This window comes from Eumetopias jubatus, unplaced genomic scaffold (assembly GCF_037043125.1).
Source record: "Eumetopias jubatus isolate StellerSeaLion01/CBP00866 unplaced genomic scaffold, mEumJub1_p1.0 scaffold_4, whole genome shotgun sequence".
In the NCBI taxonomy this organism is placed as follows: domain Eukaryota; kingdom Metazoa; phylum Chordata; class Mammalia; order Carnivora; family Otariidae; genus Eumetopias; species Eumetopias jubatus.
In genome coordinates this window covers 25,667,140-25,685,517 of record NW_028274810.1, presented here as the reverse complement: position 1 = coordinate 25,685,517, position 18,378 = coordinate 25,667,140, and the positions used below count along the sequence as shown (strand labels likewise).

At 37.7% G+C, this 18,378-nt stretch overlaps 1 protein-coding gene across 2 annotated transcripts in view; it reads right to left on the bottom strand.

Annotated features, from left to right (window-relative positions):
• Positions 1–1,680: 1,680 nt before the first annotated feature.
• DPYD (dihydropyrimidine dehydrogenase) overlaps positions 1,681–18,378 on the bottom strand; it is a 794,533-nt gene continuing 777,835 nt past the window's right edge. Inside the window, exons 22-23 of one of the 2 annotated variants that reach the window (XM_028101938.2) lie at positions 5,365–5,505; positions 1,681–3,090 (exon numbers count right to left, since the gene is read on the bottom strand). In XM_028101938.2, coding sequence (XP_027957739.2) covers positions 2,917–3,090; positions 5,365–5,505 — 315 coding nt within the window. In that variant the 3' untranslated portion in view covers positions 1,681–2,916. The remainder of the gene's footprint in view (positions 3,091–5,364; positions 5,506–18,378) is intronic. The other variant, XM_088022348.1, reaches the window with a different exon arrangement.

Here is an 18,378-nt window from a genome sequence, read left to right as displayed (position 1 = left end):
ACTCTACCTTTGACCATTTTAATATTCAAATAAGATATATGTTGTATTAGAAAGGGTTCTTTAGAGAAACAAAGCCAATACAGAGTGTGTGTGTGTGTGTGTGTGTGTGTGTGCGCACGCGCGCGCACGCACGAACATAAAGAGATTTACTTTAAGGAATTGGCTCATGTGATTGTGGAGGCTTGATGAATCCAAAATCTGATAGGGATGGCTGGCCAGCTGGAGATTCAGGAATTATCATTACAGTCTGCTCTAAAAGCAGGAAGAGATGATGTTGCAAAGGTAGTCCAAAGGCCAAATGCTGGATAATTCCCTCTTGCTGAGGAGGTGGGGAGGAGTCAGCTTTTTGTTCTATTTGAGCCTTCAAACTGATTGGATGAGGCCCAACTACATTATGGAGAGCAACTGCTTAACTCAGAGGCTACTGATTTAAGTGTAAACCTCATCCAAAAACACTTCACAGAAACATCCAGAGTAATGCTTGACCAAGTATCTGGTTACTGTAGCCCAGCCAAGCTGACACACAAAATTAGCTATCACGTATGTAGTCCATTTAGTATAGTTTCTTAGACATAGATAACACAAAACCAGACTCCTTGGTCTGATCCTATATCTTCACTCATGCCTGAAGGTCAGGAACCATGAGAACGTGTGTGTTAGGGCCAATGGCTTGTGGTGTCCTGCTGGATGGAATGACATAATTTTCATTCTCCCCCATTCTGGAGTCTCTCGGCAAGCTACACATTGTAAGATTAAGTATGTTTCCCATAAATAGCATAGATAAGAAACGCTTCTTCGTGTTCAGCAGAAAGTGGACACAACAGAAATGTGTGTGAGGAACATCCTAGTGTAAAATCACAGATTGCCATGGCCTAGCTCAAAGGCCCGTTCACTTGTAGTTCCCCGAAGTAGTTCAAGAAAAGAGCCATAGCACTGTGTCCACTCTTTCTCAGAGGAGGATGCAAAAGTCATAAACTACTCTTTTCTTTAATCTCTATTATGGAAAGTTCTTCCTGGCCATCAGTGTCTTGAAGAGGACTCAGGCATATATGCATGGGATGTACTGTCATAAAACTCCTAGAGTGAAAATCTCTCACCAGATTGAGGTGGGAGTGATACATTATGATGGTATCCACATGGTCCCGGTAAATTTATTTTCTGGACAACTTCAACTCTTTCCTAAGCTGTTACCAAGTGCAAAGGGTAAAATGCCCCCACCATGAAAGGAGCAAAAAAGTGAGTCTGTTGATTTGAGTCCTTAATATTTCACAACCACCTAAGGAATACCTATTAAGTGACATTGATTTTTCTTATAGTGAAGATAGCACCTTTAATGGTAGGTTGCCATTTTCTCATTTATCTCTGCCCATGAACCACTGCAAGAAATCTGGCCTGTGCCCAGTGAAAGACGCATTTTGGCAGAGTGGAATTAAATTCAGTAGGAAAACCTGGGTGAGAGGGACTGGAAGTGAAACATTTAAATAACCACACTATCATTACCCTCATTAGATCTGAACTAGCATTATATATACACTTGGATGGAATGCACTATAGGATTAATAAAAAACTTCTCCACCTCAAAATCTAAATGGTTGACATAATGTTGTATTTGCAAGAGAGGCAGCAAAAGACCACGTTGTTTAAAATGCTTTATGAAATTTTATTTATTATTCAATCATGCAGATTTTGTGGTAAATGTGCATTTCTAAAAGTGCATAAACAAACATCTTATTTTTCTAGATCTTGCATTTTTCATAGAAATATACCACAGATTGTTAAAGATTTGCTACTTACAGATTCATATTCAAAGAGATAAATGAATTTATAAGATGCTATTTGCTGATTATGAAAATAGAGAAATATAAAAATATCAGTAACAGAAAATATATATTTCCTTTTATTTGATTACTTTTAAAAATTAAACAAAAACACTAAAATAAAGAATAGTCAAGCTAGTTTTGAACACTTAATATATATTACCAATACTGTATTTTTCATTCTTGAATAATGAAGCATGTGACCCACTGCTGTGTAATTTGGGCTTTGTTCAAACATTAATTGCTATAATCATGAAGGCTACTATTAGAAGCAGACAGAGCAGATCTGTGCACAGCAAAAGAGTGGCTTTAACCAGAGCTCCATCATAATATCTTATTTGGTTAGGAACATAGTTTAAATATTTAAAGAAGAATGTCATGTTGATTCATTGGTAGAGTTTGAACACGCATCTCAGGCATAAGTGGGGATCAGCAGAGTGATATGAATGATTACCAAATACTCTCACTTGAGTATCTAGCCCCCCACAAAGAAGCTATTTTAACAAAGGGGCCTTAAAAAAGTTTTGCAAACCCTCTTTGGCTTTCTTTTTCTGCCACAGTAAATAATTATTTGATTTTCTTCATTTACGCTTTATGGAGCTAATTACATTTGCTTAGAAACAGTGTTAAAATTAAATGTAATTTTTAATTATAAAATGTTTCCTTGGAAACATTTTCTTGTAAGTTAAATGGTATTTTGTTCTAAAATACTTAATTTCACTTACAGTTAGAAATCAAAGAGACAGCACAGCACAGGGCAATTTAGAAACTACTGCATTAATTGCCACAAAAAAGTTAATATTTTTCAGAATGGACAACTAATGGTGAATATCCAATTAACGGCTACACAGTTATTTAACAACTATCCTCACAAAATAGTCATTCCATTTTATGACCATTAATTGAATGGTCACTGGCACTAGACGTTTTTTAAAAATTTGGAAATTTATTTAGAAAGCTACAGTTTTCATTTAGAAATGTATTCAGAAATTATCTATTTGTTTCCATTTAGCAAGAGCCGAACACAATGATCACAATTAAAAAAGATCGGCACAGGTAGGTGGCCTCCAAGTTCGCAGCAACAGTTTCACAAATCACCTTAACACACCAGATTATTCACAGCTAAGGGCAAGCCTCTCTTTGGTTCATAAGGTGTTGTCCTGGAAACCATTTTGATGCAGTCGATAATAGGGCAGACGCTGAGACACAGAGTACAGCCGGTGCAGGCGTCAGTGATGGTGGGCAGGTGGGTGTCGGGATCAAACTGTATCGCCTGCAAACAGAAGTAAGGAGTATTGCTGTCACCGACCAAAAAGGTCAAGAACGCCCCCATTTTAGGAGGAACGTTTTCCTCCACTGTAGTAGGGCCGCTCTGGGAGAGCCGCCGCGGCCCAGCCCTCCTCCGGAGCAGCTATAGTTGAGAGGCCAGAGGGGAGGGGAAAAAAAAAAAAAGAAAAAGAAAACAAACCAGAGAAGAAATCCTTTTAAAGTAGAAATACATGGTTTAAAATTCCTTAAGGTATTTTTCTTGTGTCGTGCAAGGAAAAGCTTTCAGAACAGTAACTCTCTCGTTTCCTTTGTTCTGAGCAGAGCGCAGGTCCTTCCCGTCCTGCCGGGATGGGGTGTCTGCTCCCTGAGGATGGTGGGGTGCTTTCTCTCCTCACATTCCTCGTCCTCCACAGTGAAAAAGTGTCACGGTCAGCTGGGGCAATGAATGTATTTGCTTGGATTTCACATTATGCATGTAGTTTTTAGAAGAAAACAGGAGTAAAAAAAAGTTGGCTTTAGTGCCAGTTTTGAGGTTTGAGGATTGTCAATGAAATAATTCCTCCATTCTGACTTCTGTCCTCTGTCATGTAAAATGTGTTATAATCCAAGTCCAAATAATTTTTTTGTTAAAAATTTTCCCTCTCCCAATTGAAGCTACTTGCAACTGTAATTCTTCCCTCTTTTATGCACATAAAAATGAAAATGGTTTTATTAGAGTAAATTATGTCAGAATGCTTAATATTAAAAAAAAAGTCTGATCTTCAAGGAAACAACCATATTCTATCTGAGCAAGAACTGTAGATACGACAAACCATAAGAAACTTTGTCCACATAAATTGCCGTTTTTTAAAATAAAACATCTTGGATGGCTGTTTGAATGAGTAAAAACTATTTCTCTTCCTTGTGTACCCTTTTATAAATAGAAACCCAAGAAGCAACTGAAAATAAAATAATGCCTATATCTTAAAAATTTTATACTTTAAAAATTTGCAGGCATATAAAATTTTATATTCAGTTGAAGATTTTGATTTTCTATTTTTTATCTTTTTGAGACAGGAGAGTCAAAGGAGGACTTTTTAAACCTTTTTAAATGCATAATTGTGATTTTTTTTTCCTCATTAATACGGGTTTTTTGGCTTGTTTTGTTTTTTACTGATGTTGTACCAAGGTTAGACTTCTAAGGTAGGAGTCATAACTTTTAAGATTTGAGATATTAGAGCCCTGCAGCTCTGATTTTAGTGACAGAACTTCTTGACTCATCTCTAATTGGTTAATTAGAGGAAAGACGAAAGTGAGTGTGATAGGATTAGCATTTCCAAAATAACTGTTAGAGACACATTTCAGCTACAAAAAAAAAGTGACACATACAAAAATTTGGTATAGAACGAACATCAAATTAAAGAGGAAGAGATTTTTTAAAAATTAAAATATGTCTGTTATATCTCTGTTAGGTGGTCAGAAGAATATGCAAAATCGCACCACGAGCAACACGGGACCTTCCTCCAGGCTGAATAAGCTAAATGAACTTCAATTTTTAAAAAGAGGCCATTTTATCGACCTTGAAAATTCCATTCATCATCTCAAAAGGTGTTATTTTACTCTACTTCTTCATAGCTTGAAAAGTTTAATGAGAATAATATGATTCTGTAGTTTTGAGACTGAAGACAGCTGAATCCCTGCTTCTTCTGTGCTGTCCCCCTGGCAGCCTCTCGGCTGAAGGGTAAGGCCCTGGGAAGAAGCCACAGCTCACTTTGTGTGGTAATAATACAACCTGCTGGCTTCTCCAGTCACAAAGGAATTCTGGGCCCCAACACTTTCCCCAGTAGGAAGGTGCTTCTTCTTTCTTACTGTAGTTGAAGCCCAATCAATACTGAATGGAAGAGAATTTTCTTCTGGTAGAAAGAATCAAGTCCTTTCAGGGCAATGGCAATACATGGTAGTTCTCTTCCCTCCCCTCTGGATTAAAGGCTAACACTTCCGAATGTCCATCATCGGGTGGATTTCTCCTTCTGGTTGGATTTTTCCATCCAGTGTTATGGGTAATAAACGATATTAAAATAACACTGTTAACTGGATAGTGGCACAGTTAGTACAAATTATGGCTTTCCTTTGAAAAAATTCCCATGCTCAGAGAGCAAGAGGACAGACATGTCCCTGCCGAGCGGCAATACTAGGCACGTCTGGTTGGCATTGCACACTCAGCAACACAAGATGCTTTCTGCTACAAAAGCCAGAAGAAACATGCCTCACAGCATCCCAATTACAGCAGAATCCTTACCTGGTAGCCAGAGTCATTACAGGTCATGTAGCATTTGCCACAGTTGATACACATTTCTTCATCAATCACGGCCACGACTTGCTCTAGGTTGCTCAGTTCACCAAATGCTCCAAGGTACTGCAGTGCTTTTCCAATGACATCCTACAAGGTAGGCACCAAAAGACTGACAGTGTTCATTGTAAAACATTACCATGCAATAGTTAGGATCAGTCCAGATTTCTCTGTTTTTTATATGATGTTGCATTATGTAACTTAGGAGGCTTCCAGGAATGTAGTTCTCATAGATCTACTTTTCATAATTGTAGCTTAAATTTTTTTGTCTTCTGAAAGATGGGCAAAATATGTGTGTGTATATATATATATATATAAAGAGAGAGAGAGAGAGAGAGAGGGAGAGAGAGAGAGAGAGAGAGAGAGAGATCTCCAGCTTAGAAACACAAGACCTAATCGACTGCATTCCATAGGTTTTCTACTAGATGATCTAAAACTGTTTCTGTGGACAGAAGAAATGAACCTTGAATTTTCAGTGGTCGTGTCTTCCATTTTTTCCAGTTTTGAACTTTGAAGGACCCACAAGTAATAAAAAGCGACAAAGGGTGATGCACTTAAACTAGAAAACTTTAAATTGCCAGGAATGAGGGGAATAAAAATGTGAATGTTATGCATTTATATCACTGCATTTGGATTCTAGATTTTCATTTCAAAAAGTGCTTTGATAGCATACCCACCTGTCATGTGTTGAGGAGTATATTTCATTATTTAAAAATTCAAATTTATGTTAATTAATCAGGTTCATCTAATAGCTAAAGAAGATGTTCTTTTACTTTTAAAGAACTAGGGTTTTCTTCATTCACCGCTGAAGAGTTTTCATGTGGTTACACGTTGCTTTGTTCTTCATATTAATTGGAAGTGTGCTTAATATGTGAAGCAGAGAAGATGTTTCATCAACAATAAGAAATACTTTGTTGCATAAAACAAAAACAGAAGGATGTACAAGAGAACAAGAGAATTTTTTTGTTTGAATTCAAGGTCTGCATTCAAGGAGGTTTGACTCATAGAGCTATCTTCCTGTATTCTCTTTGGCATTTTATTTTCTGCTTTTCTTTTTATGACCTTGGTTACCCTTTTTTACTTTTTTTCTCTATTTCAGCTCTAAATGACAATATGCTCATGACTGGGAGCTTTCAGACTGAAACAAAGTTTACATTATTATATGCAGTTTATTTGTGCATCTCTCAAGGAGTAGGATGATAGAAACTTTACAAGACTGTCTTCACTATTTTCAATGTGTTGGAGATAGAACTTCAACTATACTGTAGTCTGTCTGTAGGTGGGCACTTGATGTCCAAATCAATATCTCTATTTGGAGTTGCTCTCACAATCTCAAGATCTACGTTTGTCAGCTGCATGATGAGCACTGTCACTAGAAATCGGTACCTCAGATTCTCCACTCACTAAACTTATCAACACCACGAAACTAGGTCTTCCTTCTGATTTCCTTCGTCTTGTGAACAGCGGTAGGATTTTTCCAATCTGCAGCTTGAAATTTCTGCGTTCGATTCTACTCCAGCTTCTCCATACTCCAGCATCTCGTGTGTCTATGGTCAAGTCTTATGAGTTCTGGATCTGCAATATCTTTTGAATCCTCTTTCCATGTCTACTACAATCTGTAACCATGACTAATTAGCTTCCCATTACTTCTAATGAAGTTAAGAGCCCACCTGATGAGTCTTTCTCATATTCTTTCTTACCCCACTCTACCCTACGTAATGTTCTCACCTTAATCTAGGCTGTACGGCACAGACTAAATTTCTCACTACCTTACTAAAAAATCTGTTAAATTAAATATTGTCTCACATTTAAGGCTTTCTAACAATGTCTTTTTTGGTCTTATTTCTCACTTCCAAACAGCATGTGCTTCAGCTACACTGAACACACACTTCGCACTGAACCACACCTGTCAACTGACTCCTCTGGTGCCTAATTTTATGTTTATGTTGAGTGCTCTGTCCAGAATACCCTTCCTTCTCATCTCTGCTTTGAAAAATCTTTCCCATCCTTCAAAGACATCTTACGTGTCACTCACTGCTTCATGAAGATTCCCTCAATTCTTCTTCCACCTTTCCTAACCAAATTGAAGATATGATCTCTTTGTCTCCTCCATTTTCTCCCACCTCCCCTTCTCCCCTCCCCATCTTCTCTTCTATTCCCCCAATGACCTATAGTATTTTATGTATCATGTGGAGGCAATGATAACAGACAACTTCTGAGTTCTTACTGTGTATTAGACCAATGCCATGATTTTAAAGCATTGTCTCATTTAAACCTCAACACATGATGAGGTGAATGAGATTTAAGGTACAGAATTAGGTAAATGATGAAGCAGGGATTCAGTCACTGCTGCCTGACTTCAAATTCTGTGGTCATAAGCACTTCCATGCTGACTCATCTGTTATTTCTCTATTTAGCAAATTCTACTTCATGATGTAGATATTTTCTATATTTAGCTTCCTATATGCAGTCTCCTAGCAGGCTTTATTCATCTTTGTGTCTCCTGTGGAATATCTTGCTCCTGCAGATCACTGAAACATAATGGGTGCTCAAATATTATTAAAATAAATATAGGATTCGTTTATTCATGTACTAAATAGACAGTGTAATATTAGGCACATAGTTGTATGGGCTAATAGCTACTTGTTGATTTACTGAACAGTTTTATTAATATGAGCATCATAAAAAGATTTGAGCCCTTCTTTAAATACAAAATAATCATAGTCAAAGTATCTGGACATGCTTAATATTTCTAATAATATTTTAAGGCAGTAAGTCCATGAGGTCACTCGCTAGCTATAAAACTATTTATATGTGATACAAAATATAATTTTTTTCAATCTAGGATATAAATCAGTCAAAGCAGTTGTTTTATTGAATCAGATCATTGCTTGACTGAAATCACCAGAAAATACTCAAATGATAATTAAACAGGAAACTCCCTAGACAGTCATCAAACCTCCAAGGCTTATTCAAAAGACACAATGTATATTTCAAGAGATTTTATTGTAAGAGGCAAGTTCACATTCTGTATATATTAAATATACCTTCTGCTCTGTATTGGAGACTTGCGGTTGTTATTTATTAAAATATTATTTAATGTGAAACTAAATAAAACAACGTCTTCGGAGGCTCTAAACTTTATTAGCACATGGTGTTAAAAAGCATCATAGTTCTTAAGATACTATAATTTTTTAATCTGGAAGAGGTTAAAAGATTGATAACCATTTTAAATTATTTTGGGAAAGAGTATCAGAGAAAATGAATTACCATTCTCTGTGCCTGAAAATGTAGACAATTTGTTTAAAACCCAAAGCTTCCACTTAGTACTGTCAGCTTATGAATACCATTGAGAACACATATGGAATTTGGAGTTCACTGAAAGGCACATATAATCAATAAAGGACATATGGCTGGTCTAGTCCTTCTTGGACACACATCTGTGGAGATTAAGGAACCTACATTTCTTCCAAACAGGGTGTGGATATACACCTGATTAGAGCCATCCCTGATTAGTGGAAATGTTTATGCGTGAATGTGTGTGGAGAAAGTGATGCTAAATTCCTTAAAGTATAGATGATACATTTGATTTAAATATAAACGGTCCCCAAAATTATCATTGTGAAGGACTACAGAATTCGAGAATCACATCTTTGTCAGTTAATTATTTCTTTGGGATAATCAAAAGTATTTTTTAAAAACTGGGATGGGTTAGCCTGGTGATGGGTATTGAGGAGGGCACGTTCTGCATGGAGCACTGGGTGTTATGAACAAACAATGAATCATGGAACACTGCACCAGAAACTAATGATGTAATATATGGTGATTAACATAACAATAAAAAAGTAAAAAAAAATAAAAAAAATAAAAAAAAATAAAAACTGGATCAGTCAATATTTCTGTTTGATATGAAGTTTAGGACCAAAGAGTGAGGAACTAGAGGGCCCCAACCCCATCCCTGCTGTATCATAATTTATTATGCTTAGTATGAATTTATTAGTTTTGGCCTATTTTTTATTGGTGAAGTATTTCAAGTTGTGACTGTTGTCTGGCACATTAACTATTCTTCCTAGCTTTACGTCTTCTACACATCTGAGCAACGTACTTTCTCCAAACCTGTCAATCAAAGTGCCATTCAAAGGCCAGGACCAAGGACAGTGTAATGTGGGCAATCCCTGTGACTTCTGTGGGAAAGGGATCCACTATTTAAATTATTTGGGCATAGCTATTTAATCACTTTATCCTCATCTGTACCATTACCAATGTCACATGTCTTATCTTTTACTCCAAGTTCACTACTTGCCCAATAAACCTATCAAAATAGGAAATGAGATCATTTGGTTGGTTCTCACTGAATTTATGCTGTTTCTTAGTAACATCTTTCTTTATTAACACTCTCAAGTCAAAAGTTTCATTATCTTTGGAGAATTTCACTGGGGTCAGACCTCAAGCTTTCTGGTCTACTTCTACCTTTTCCCTACCACAACCATCTTTTCCTTTTCCAAAGAACCTGAGGCAACATTTATTTTTCAGCAGTGTGATACAGCAATATCATACAAAGATGCTTTCAAAAATACAGCATGCAATTTATTTTTGATATCCTCTGAGTTAGGAGGCAGGGAGGGGGTCTGCACAGTGAGAAAAGGAAATCTTGAGTTTACATTCAGTAGAACTCTGATAACTGAGGTCTCAGCATGAATATGCTGAGATAGGAGGGCAGAGACAAAGCATCAGCCTGGAAATGAAGTAGTAGATTGGCGGGGAAGGTGAGAGAAACAAGTAAACCAAAAGATGGGACGGAAGCAAGTGAGAATCTGGGAATTGAAGTGGGGGAGAGAAGGAGTGGGAGGAGCTCATGAGTGTTAGAGAGAGATGAGTGAGGTTTGGGTATGACCATGATTGGCTCAGCACAGGTCAGTCCTCTGATCATTGTATTCTTTTTAAGTAGGTAGTTCAGGCTTTAAAGGAGCAAGTTCTTGCCAGGCACTTTGGATTTAAATTCAATGCAGTTGTTGTGATGTGTTTTTACTATATCCTTACCTATCTTGGGCTTCAACTCTCAAAATATGTTTTCCCTACTCTTTTCAGTTATAAGAGCATTCTCTATGGGGATGCTAGAAAGATAATAGGAATTGAACAGTTCTCACTAATGTAAGTTAACAGTATACCATCTGCTCTAAGTAGTGGGTGTATTTTCTTTTCCTTTTTTTTAAAAACTTTTAATAGACAAAATACATTTTTATTTTTCCTAATATTTTTTCCAAATTTGGGTAATTTGAGGTTTTGGTAATTCTGTAACATCCTTAATCCTTGATGCCACTCTTTTCTGATCATTAGTAATGTGATCTTTATTTTCTCATATGACCATTGACTACTGAGTTATCTAAAATGCTTGACCCTTTTCTTACACCTTGGGAAACTGAGTGATTAGGTCATCAAATTTCTATTTGATAGCTTCTCATTCTTTTTTTTTTTAAGATTTTATTTATTTGTGTGTGTGAGAGAGAGAGAGAAAGTGAGTGAGAGAGCGCACAGAGGGAGAGTGAGAGGGAGAAGCAAACTCCCCGCTGAGCAGGGAGCCCAATGCCGAGCTTGATCCCAGGACCCTGAGATCATGACCTAAGCCAAAGGCAGATGCTCAACCAACTGAGCCACCCAGGTGCCCCACTTCTCATTCTTCTTGATCCATCTTCAGGTTAGAGTCACTGACTATGGGGTTGTTTTCTATAGTTTTGTCTGAACTTCCCGAAATGAGAATTACTAAAGGTTGAGGACACTTGTACATCGAAGCTCAGAGTTCCTTTTTTGTGGCCTATTGAACTCTAAGATGATATGGGATGGTTACTTTCCTTCAAGATGCTTTTAGCTTCCACCTCTCTCAAATGGATTTTTACAGGGAGCCAGAAATAAACAAACGCAGCAAGACCCCTCATTGCTTCTTTCTCTTCTGTGAGATTAAGTTTCCAACAAGGCAATTCAATAATTTTTCAGATGTTTTGCCTTTAGTGGAGTGGGATTTTCATCTGAAGTCTGAAAGGCTTACATCGCTCCTCTATCTTGCCTGTCCATATTAACCATCTGTATGAGATCTGTGACATAGTCCCAGGATAACATTTCTGTGTTTCGTTCATTTCACTCTCCTGCAGCTGCTTCCTCCATGCTTCACCTTCAGGTTTGTGATTTCCGTGCACGTGTACATCTTTTTGACATATACTGCTCCTCCCCCAGCTCTTCAATTAGACCTATTTATCTAAACAAGATATACTTTTCCATTGTTATGTTCCAGGCAGGGATCACATCACAAAACATCCCCATAAGATGTAAGAGATGATATTTACCAAATTCTGTTTATTTCTTTTAAAGCTCAGTTTAATACTTTTTCATCTGCTATTTGTTGGTATAGAAGACAACTGAGAATGTTAATATGGTCCCGGCCCATTTCTCTGGTATCTTCTGAAAATAGCTGGGATAGTCCTCCACTATTTTTCTTTCTGTGCCATCTCTTTTATGCTCTGTACTATCTAATATGGTCTTACAGTTTTATCTGAGTACTTTTCTCCTTTCTCTCACAATTTATTTGAAATAATAAACCACTCGATCAGGCTGACTGGTCTCCTGCCAACACTGTCTTGCCAGTCTTATGAGATGCAGTCCATCTCTTACTCGAAGCAGCAGGAAGAAGAGATGAAAACATCACTAGTGCCCCTAAACCATTCATTTTCCTACCCAGAAATTCAAAGACGTTAGAGATACATTCCTGGCTTCGTAAAGAGAATGAGAATTCATTCTCATATATATCAACAGAAGTGGGAAGCATTCGGGGGACTTTATAAGTCTTGGCAGACTCTCAAATCTCTGTTATATGCTGCCTGGGAATAAAGCACGTTCCTCATATACCCGGGCCAAATGTGCACACTGTCACTTCAGTTCTCAGTGAGGAGACAAAACTGTCTCCTATTCGGTTTCTTTTCTCTAGCACAAATGAACCTGTGGAATGTCAGGAGCGTCTTCAGAAAGTCCTGCTTCACCTTTCAGAAGAAGACCTCTACACCTAGGAGGACAGCCCTCTTTTTCTTACTTTTTCTCAGTCTTTCAGCACTATTTCTGATTACCGTCTTCTTCCTCAGAATCCTTTCATTTCTGTTTCTTTCATAAAATTGGCAGCTCCATAATAGGGTATATGGGTATATCTCTATATATATAGTAAATGCTATTTCATTACGAAATGGAAGTCAAGATGTAAGCTTGCTAAAAAGGGAGTCAGCTGGATGCCAGGTTGACCTGAGGGCCTCAGACCATCCCTGGTATAGGATTGAGGGCCTTTGAGGCTATATTTAGCTCCTGAGGGGGCAGGGAGAAGCTGGATAGCATGTGACTAGCAAACACTTTGCTCTCGAGGACCCTGTAGTCACAGTTTAACACTGGGAATAACTACTTGATGCGCTAGCTGACATGGCTAGCAGCTTAATCAGTACATCCCTTTGCCCTTTTATATTGTTAAGACTGATCAAGAAGACTGGATTATTTTCCTCATTATTGCCTCTCAGTTTGGTCCTTTCTATGAATTCCTACTGAAAAAAGAATGGGTTTACCAGTCAGACCCTATTACCTGGTTGATATCCAGGGACTATGTATTGGATTTAAGGTCCTATGGCTGCATTTTCTTCAAACATACAGATTTGCTTGAAATACTGCCTTCCTTCTCTTTCTTTTTCTTTTGTGAGAGACACAGAAGATAGTGCTAAAGGGCCCAGGTTCTAGAGCCAGACTTTGGAATCAAATCTTGGTTTTGATGTCTTCCTAGCTGTGTGACCTTGGGCAAGTTATTTAACCTGCTTATCAATCATTTAATCAGTAAAATAGGAAAAATAAGGTCCCTGATAGGGTTACTGTGAGAATTAAATGAGACAATTCACAAGCATGTAGAACCGTGCCTGAAACCTCCTAAGTACTCAATAAATATTAGCTTTTATTATTAATTCTCTGCTTAATTAACACTAATTTATTAAACTCCATGTTAAATATCACCATCTCTGTGAAGCTTTCCACAATTACCCGAGGCAGAACTAATCCCTCTCACTCCTCTGTGTTCCCAGAGCATTTTGTACATATTTGATTGAACTGTAAATAATTTTTAACATGTGTCTTTCTCCCTTGCTAGTCTATGAGCTCCATAAGGGTAGATGTTTTTCTTTTTAAAATTCATGTTGTATTCCTCGTTTCTAGCACAATTCCTGGACTGCAGTGAGTGCATAGTAAATACGTGTCAGTGCTACATTTCCACCGAGGTCGGGAAAATTCCTGTGCCTTGGACCGTGTGTTTTACATCTTTGGATATAAACCCGGTCCTTAGCACACTGCTGGTCATACAGCAAATACTCAATAAATACTTACTGATGGGGTGATATTGAAACCGCCTACCTCGAGGCAGCAGACCATTAAATCTTATCTGAGGCATTTGAAGTAAAAAAGAACAAAAGATGAGATCTATTGAGCATGGCTCGCTCAGGAATAATATTGTCACACTCCTAACCAGGGAAGATGGGGTAGATTAGAAACTTGAATGCCTGACTGAAAAACTTGTTCAGACAAGAGGGGCTTAGTTAACTTTGTGGGGCACTGGGGCTCTTTCTGTAGCAGATGGGGAATCATATACTGTGCTAGCTGAGAGGATAAACAAAGCAGTGTCATGGAGTTTAAACTATTGAACAGAGGAATCTATAAAGAGGCCAGCAGAGACGAGGGAAGGAACAGGCTAAAATAAAGAGATGGGTGGACAGAGAAAGTATTAAGCATGAAAACAGACAATCCAGGCCCTCCAGGAAAAAGGGAAGAAGGAAAAATGGTATGTCAAGAACAGAAGAAACACCATAGGGGAAACATAAAAGCAATGGAAGCAACAGAGGGAAGTACACGGCATACCTGGGTATGTGTTGTGGGAAAAACAATAAAAGCATGAGAAGTGAGGTCTGATTCACACTCACAGAGACGGCTCTTAAAGGGCATGTGGCTGTTCATTTCAGTGAGGCCTGAACAACCACACAGTCACACCATCCAGATGGGGTCTGAAATAATGGGCCGATGGATGGGGGACTTGTATGAGAATAACAATAACCACGGCCCCTTACGTTGGAATAGAACGACGCTGTGTACAATACTTTCACACACATCATTTCATTTGAAACAATGGCGTCGAGGCCTTCTGACATCATCTAGGATTTATTCTCCCTCCTGCCCATCTCTCGCCTGGGTTGTTACAACAGCCTTCTAACCATTCTCTCTGCTTCTGCCCTTGCCTGTCTAGGATCTTGTATCAATGTCACAGCCAGTAGGATCCTTTGAAAAATTAAGTCAGATTGTGTCTTTCTTCCTTTGAAAAAGCCTCAATGGTTTCCTGCCAAAGACTTTCCTATTTCAGGGTCTTTGCACTTTCTGTTCCTTCTCAATGGGATGTACTCCCCAAAGGTATCTATCCACATCGTTCATTCTCTCCACTCTTTCCAGTGTTTACTCAAATGCCATTTAATCAGGCGGGCCTCTCCTGACCAACCTCCCTAGCAATTCTTATTCTCCTAATCCTGCTATATTTTCTTCCTAGCACCGTGACCATCCGACATAGTACGCATTCACTTGTTTATTTGTTTGTCTGTTTCTCCTTACTAAAATGTAAGAGCCACAAGATCCAGGCTTTCGTTTTGTTCACTACTGAATTTCTAGTGACTACATCAGTGCTGGAACACGGTGGGCGTACACTAATAATTGCTGGATGAACGACAAAGTGAGTGTATGGGTGAATATGACAACGTTTGCCAACGAGAGGGTGGAATCTCAGTGCTTATGTGTGAAAGATAAAAGGATACAATACAAGGTGTTGTTGCCAAGATGAGCAGCTTTCAGACCTGTGGACATTTCTATGTTATTAAGACTTCCTTCTTTTTTGCCGCCCCCCCCCCCCCCAACAACATCATTTCCTTCTGGTTATTCTTTTTTTTTTTTTTTTTTTTCCGCTCAGTTCTTCTCATTTGCTTCCCCAGAACTTCCTTCTCCCATGTAGGGTATTAGGTTAAGTAACAATTATGAAAATAGATGCGGAGCTTCTATCTTGTGTAGGTAGTCAAAATGTCAACCCTTTTTCCTTTATACCAGGGACCTTCCTCCAGGATAGGTCCCTGATTTGCTTGAGTGCATTAATTTCAACATGCTCAAATCTAAATTTTCATCCTATGTCAAAAAAGCCCATTAAACCTAAAACCACGAAGAACAAAACCCTGACTCATTATCCTTACTTTATCTCAGTTAGTAGGACCATAAAGAACCTAATTGTCTTGGTCTCCTTTTTCTTAACTCCTTACTGGCCCGTGTCCCTCAATATCTAATGAGAATCCCTAAGTTTTAGAAGGAGAATTAAATGACTTCATCAAGTTCATCCCTTCCTCTGTCTCTATAACCATGGCCACCCACCAAATCCAGGACAACATTAGGGATCTCCTGAAACATTCCAGCTCTTAGGGCTCTTTAAAGGCCAGTTCCTCAGAGAGGCCTTCCTCTGCTCTTTTGGTCTAAACAAGGTCTTCCTATGAAAGAGACTCCATACATCCTTTATTTTTTCTATATAGTTTGTATCACAAATATGATTGTATATTATTAGTGTGATTCTTTGCTTAATATCTATTTCTGTCTCAAGTCTGTATGCTTCATGAGGAACAGAGGCTGTGTCTCCTTTATTTATTATACTACAGATGCCCATTTTTTAGCACATTGCTTGTCTCATGGTAGGTATGCAATAAAGATTTCCTGGAAAATATATTGGCTTCTTCAAAACTTCCAACTTGATTGGCTTCCAGAGCTTTATGTATTCTTACTTTCATTCTTGAGTTAATTTCATTGAAGAAAATGGGAATGGGGACTAACCTTCAACCTGTCCATTCCTGACATAATAACTAATAGTAGGTAATATTTATTTAGGGGATATTTGATGCAGGCTAAAAGCACTTCACATATTACCTAATTTATAACCCCATGAGGCAGATGCTTGTATTTTCTCTGTCTCGTAGATTAGCGAACTGAGGCAAGTTCACGCAGCTACAAAATGGTAGTGACAAAATCTGAACACACGCAGTAGGACAAGGTAGTTCTGGGCATAATTCAGGAAACTCTTCCTCCATAAATGTAATCTGTTAAAATATTATGAACTTTGCTATGTATTTCAATGAAAGAAAAGAAGTTAAGACTTTCTATGGTCACTTCCTTAAAACATGACTACATACTAAAATGATACTGGTTAAGTCCAAATTCAGTTTCATTAAATGCATATGGCATGCAGTAGGTAGAAAATCATAAGAGATGTCCTTTCTCTAATGCAAGATGATTTAATGTATTGCCTGAACTCCATCCCCAACCTACTTGCCAAAATAGAGCTTCCATAATCACACCCTTTCCGGTAGGTTTAGCTGTTCTCTCAGAGCACATAAACTCATGCAAACCTCGATTATTCTAACACAGAAACAAACCAATCTTTCCCCTCTACCCTATTTTCTCTTCCTGTCACTTTCCTTCTGATCAAGTTTAAGTTTAGAAAGGAGTATTCCTTGCACCTTTTTCAGAAAAGAGTATTCCATATACCTTGTTCTTACTTTCTCAACCTTTGTTAATTCTTCAATTTACCACCTCCTGGGTTCTACTTTTTACCACTCCACTGAAGCTGCTCAGGCCAAGACAAGCTAAAATATGAAGGGTGTGAAGGTTATGCTAAGGAGTTTACCTTAAGATGTGGGAATCTTTAGTGGTTAAAAAAAAAATCAGACTTGTGTTTTTAAAAGACTACTCCATAATCATTGGAGGATGCATTAGGTAAGAATGACAAAAGAAGGTGGGAGTAGTAGAATATTTCAAAATTCTATGAAAGAATACATAAAGAACTGTATTAAGGTCTCCTTGGAAGGAGAGGACAGAAGAGGAGGGAGACATGAGAGATAAAAATGATAGACATTGGTGAATGTCCTATGATCCCATTCATGAGTGGGATGAGCAATAGGCTAGAATCTGGGCTGAATTTCATGTTTCTGGCTTAGGAAAGAGAGTGGTCCTCAATGTTGTTCACTGAGACACAGAACTCAGGATGGAGAGGAGTTTGGATGGAATGATAATCAGTTTAGTTTTAAGTATGATGGCCCTTGTGCTCCTTGTTTAGACTCTCCAGGTGGAGGTATCCAGAAGATAGCGGGCAGCAAAAGTCTGAAGCATAGAAAAGAGAAAGTGATGGAGAATAGTTGAGTCAACATATAGGAAAAGTCTAGATAAATTGTAAAGGGAGATGATATAGAAATCAGGAAACAGAGAGATGAATACAACATCATTATCATTTAGCAAATTTTGAGAGGTTAAAAACTTGCATGTAAAGCAAGTCATGCAATTTATGATACATTTTGTCACTGAGTCATAATTTGACAGATGGAAGGGGCCACTTTAAAATGCAGATATTGAGATTTTGGGATGACTGTCTATTTGGGGGAAAAAAACCCTATAATCGTACTTGATACTTTAAAGCAACAAAAGGTTTAGATTAATTAGTCAAATGTAAATATTAAAATTCTAAAAGAACTAGATGAGGTGAATATTTATAATCTTACAGTAGAAAAAGTAAATAAAGACAGAAATCACAAGATAAGTTTTTGCCTGATATAACTACATAAAGCTAAAGCTGCTCTACATATATATTAAAACACTACAATACAAATTATGAGACAAATGGCAATATATAAAAAGTTTATAAAAAATCTGTAAGACAAAGATAAATATTCCAACAGAAAACTGGTCAAAAGAGTAGTAATTTCACAAAAGAAGAAATAGTCCAAAAATATATAAAAACATGCCAATCTCACTACTATTTAGACATTCAAAATTAAAGAAAAAAATGAAATACTTTGACTATTACATTGGTTAAAATTAAAAATAAATTCATTG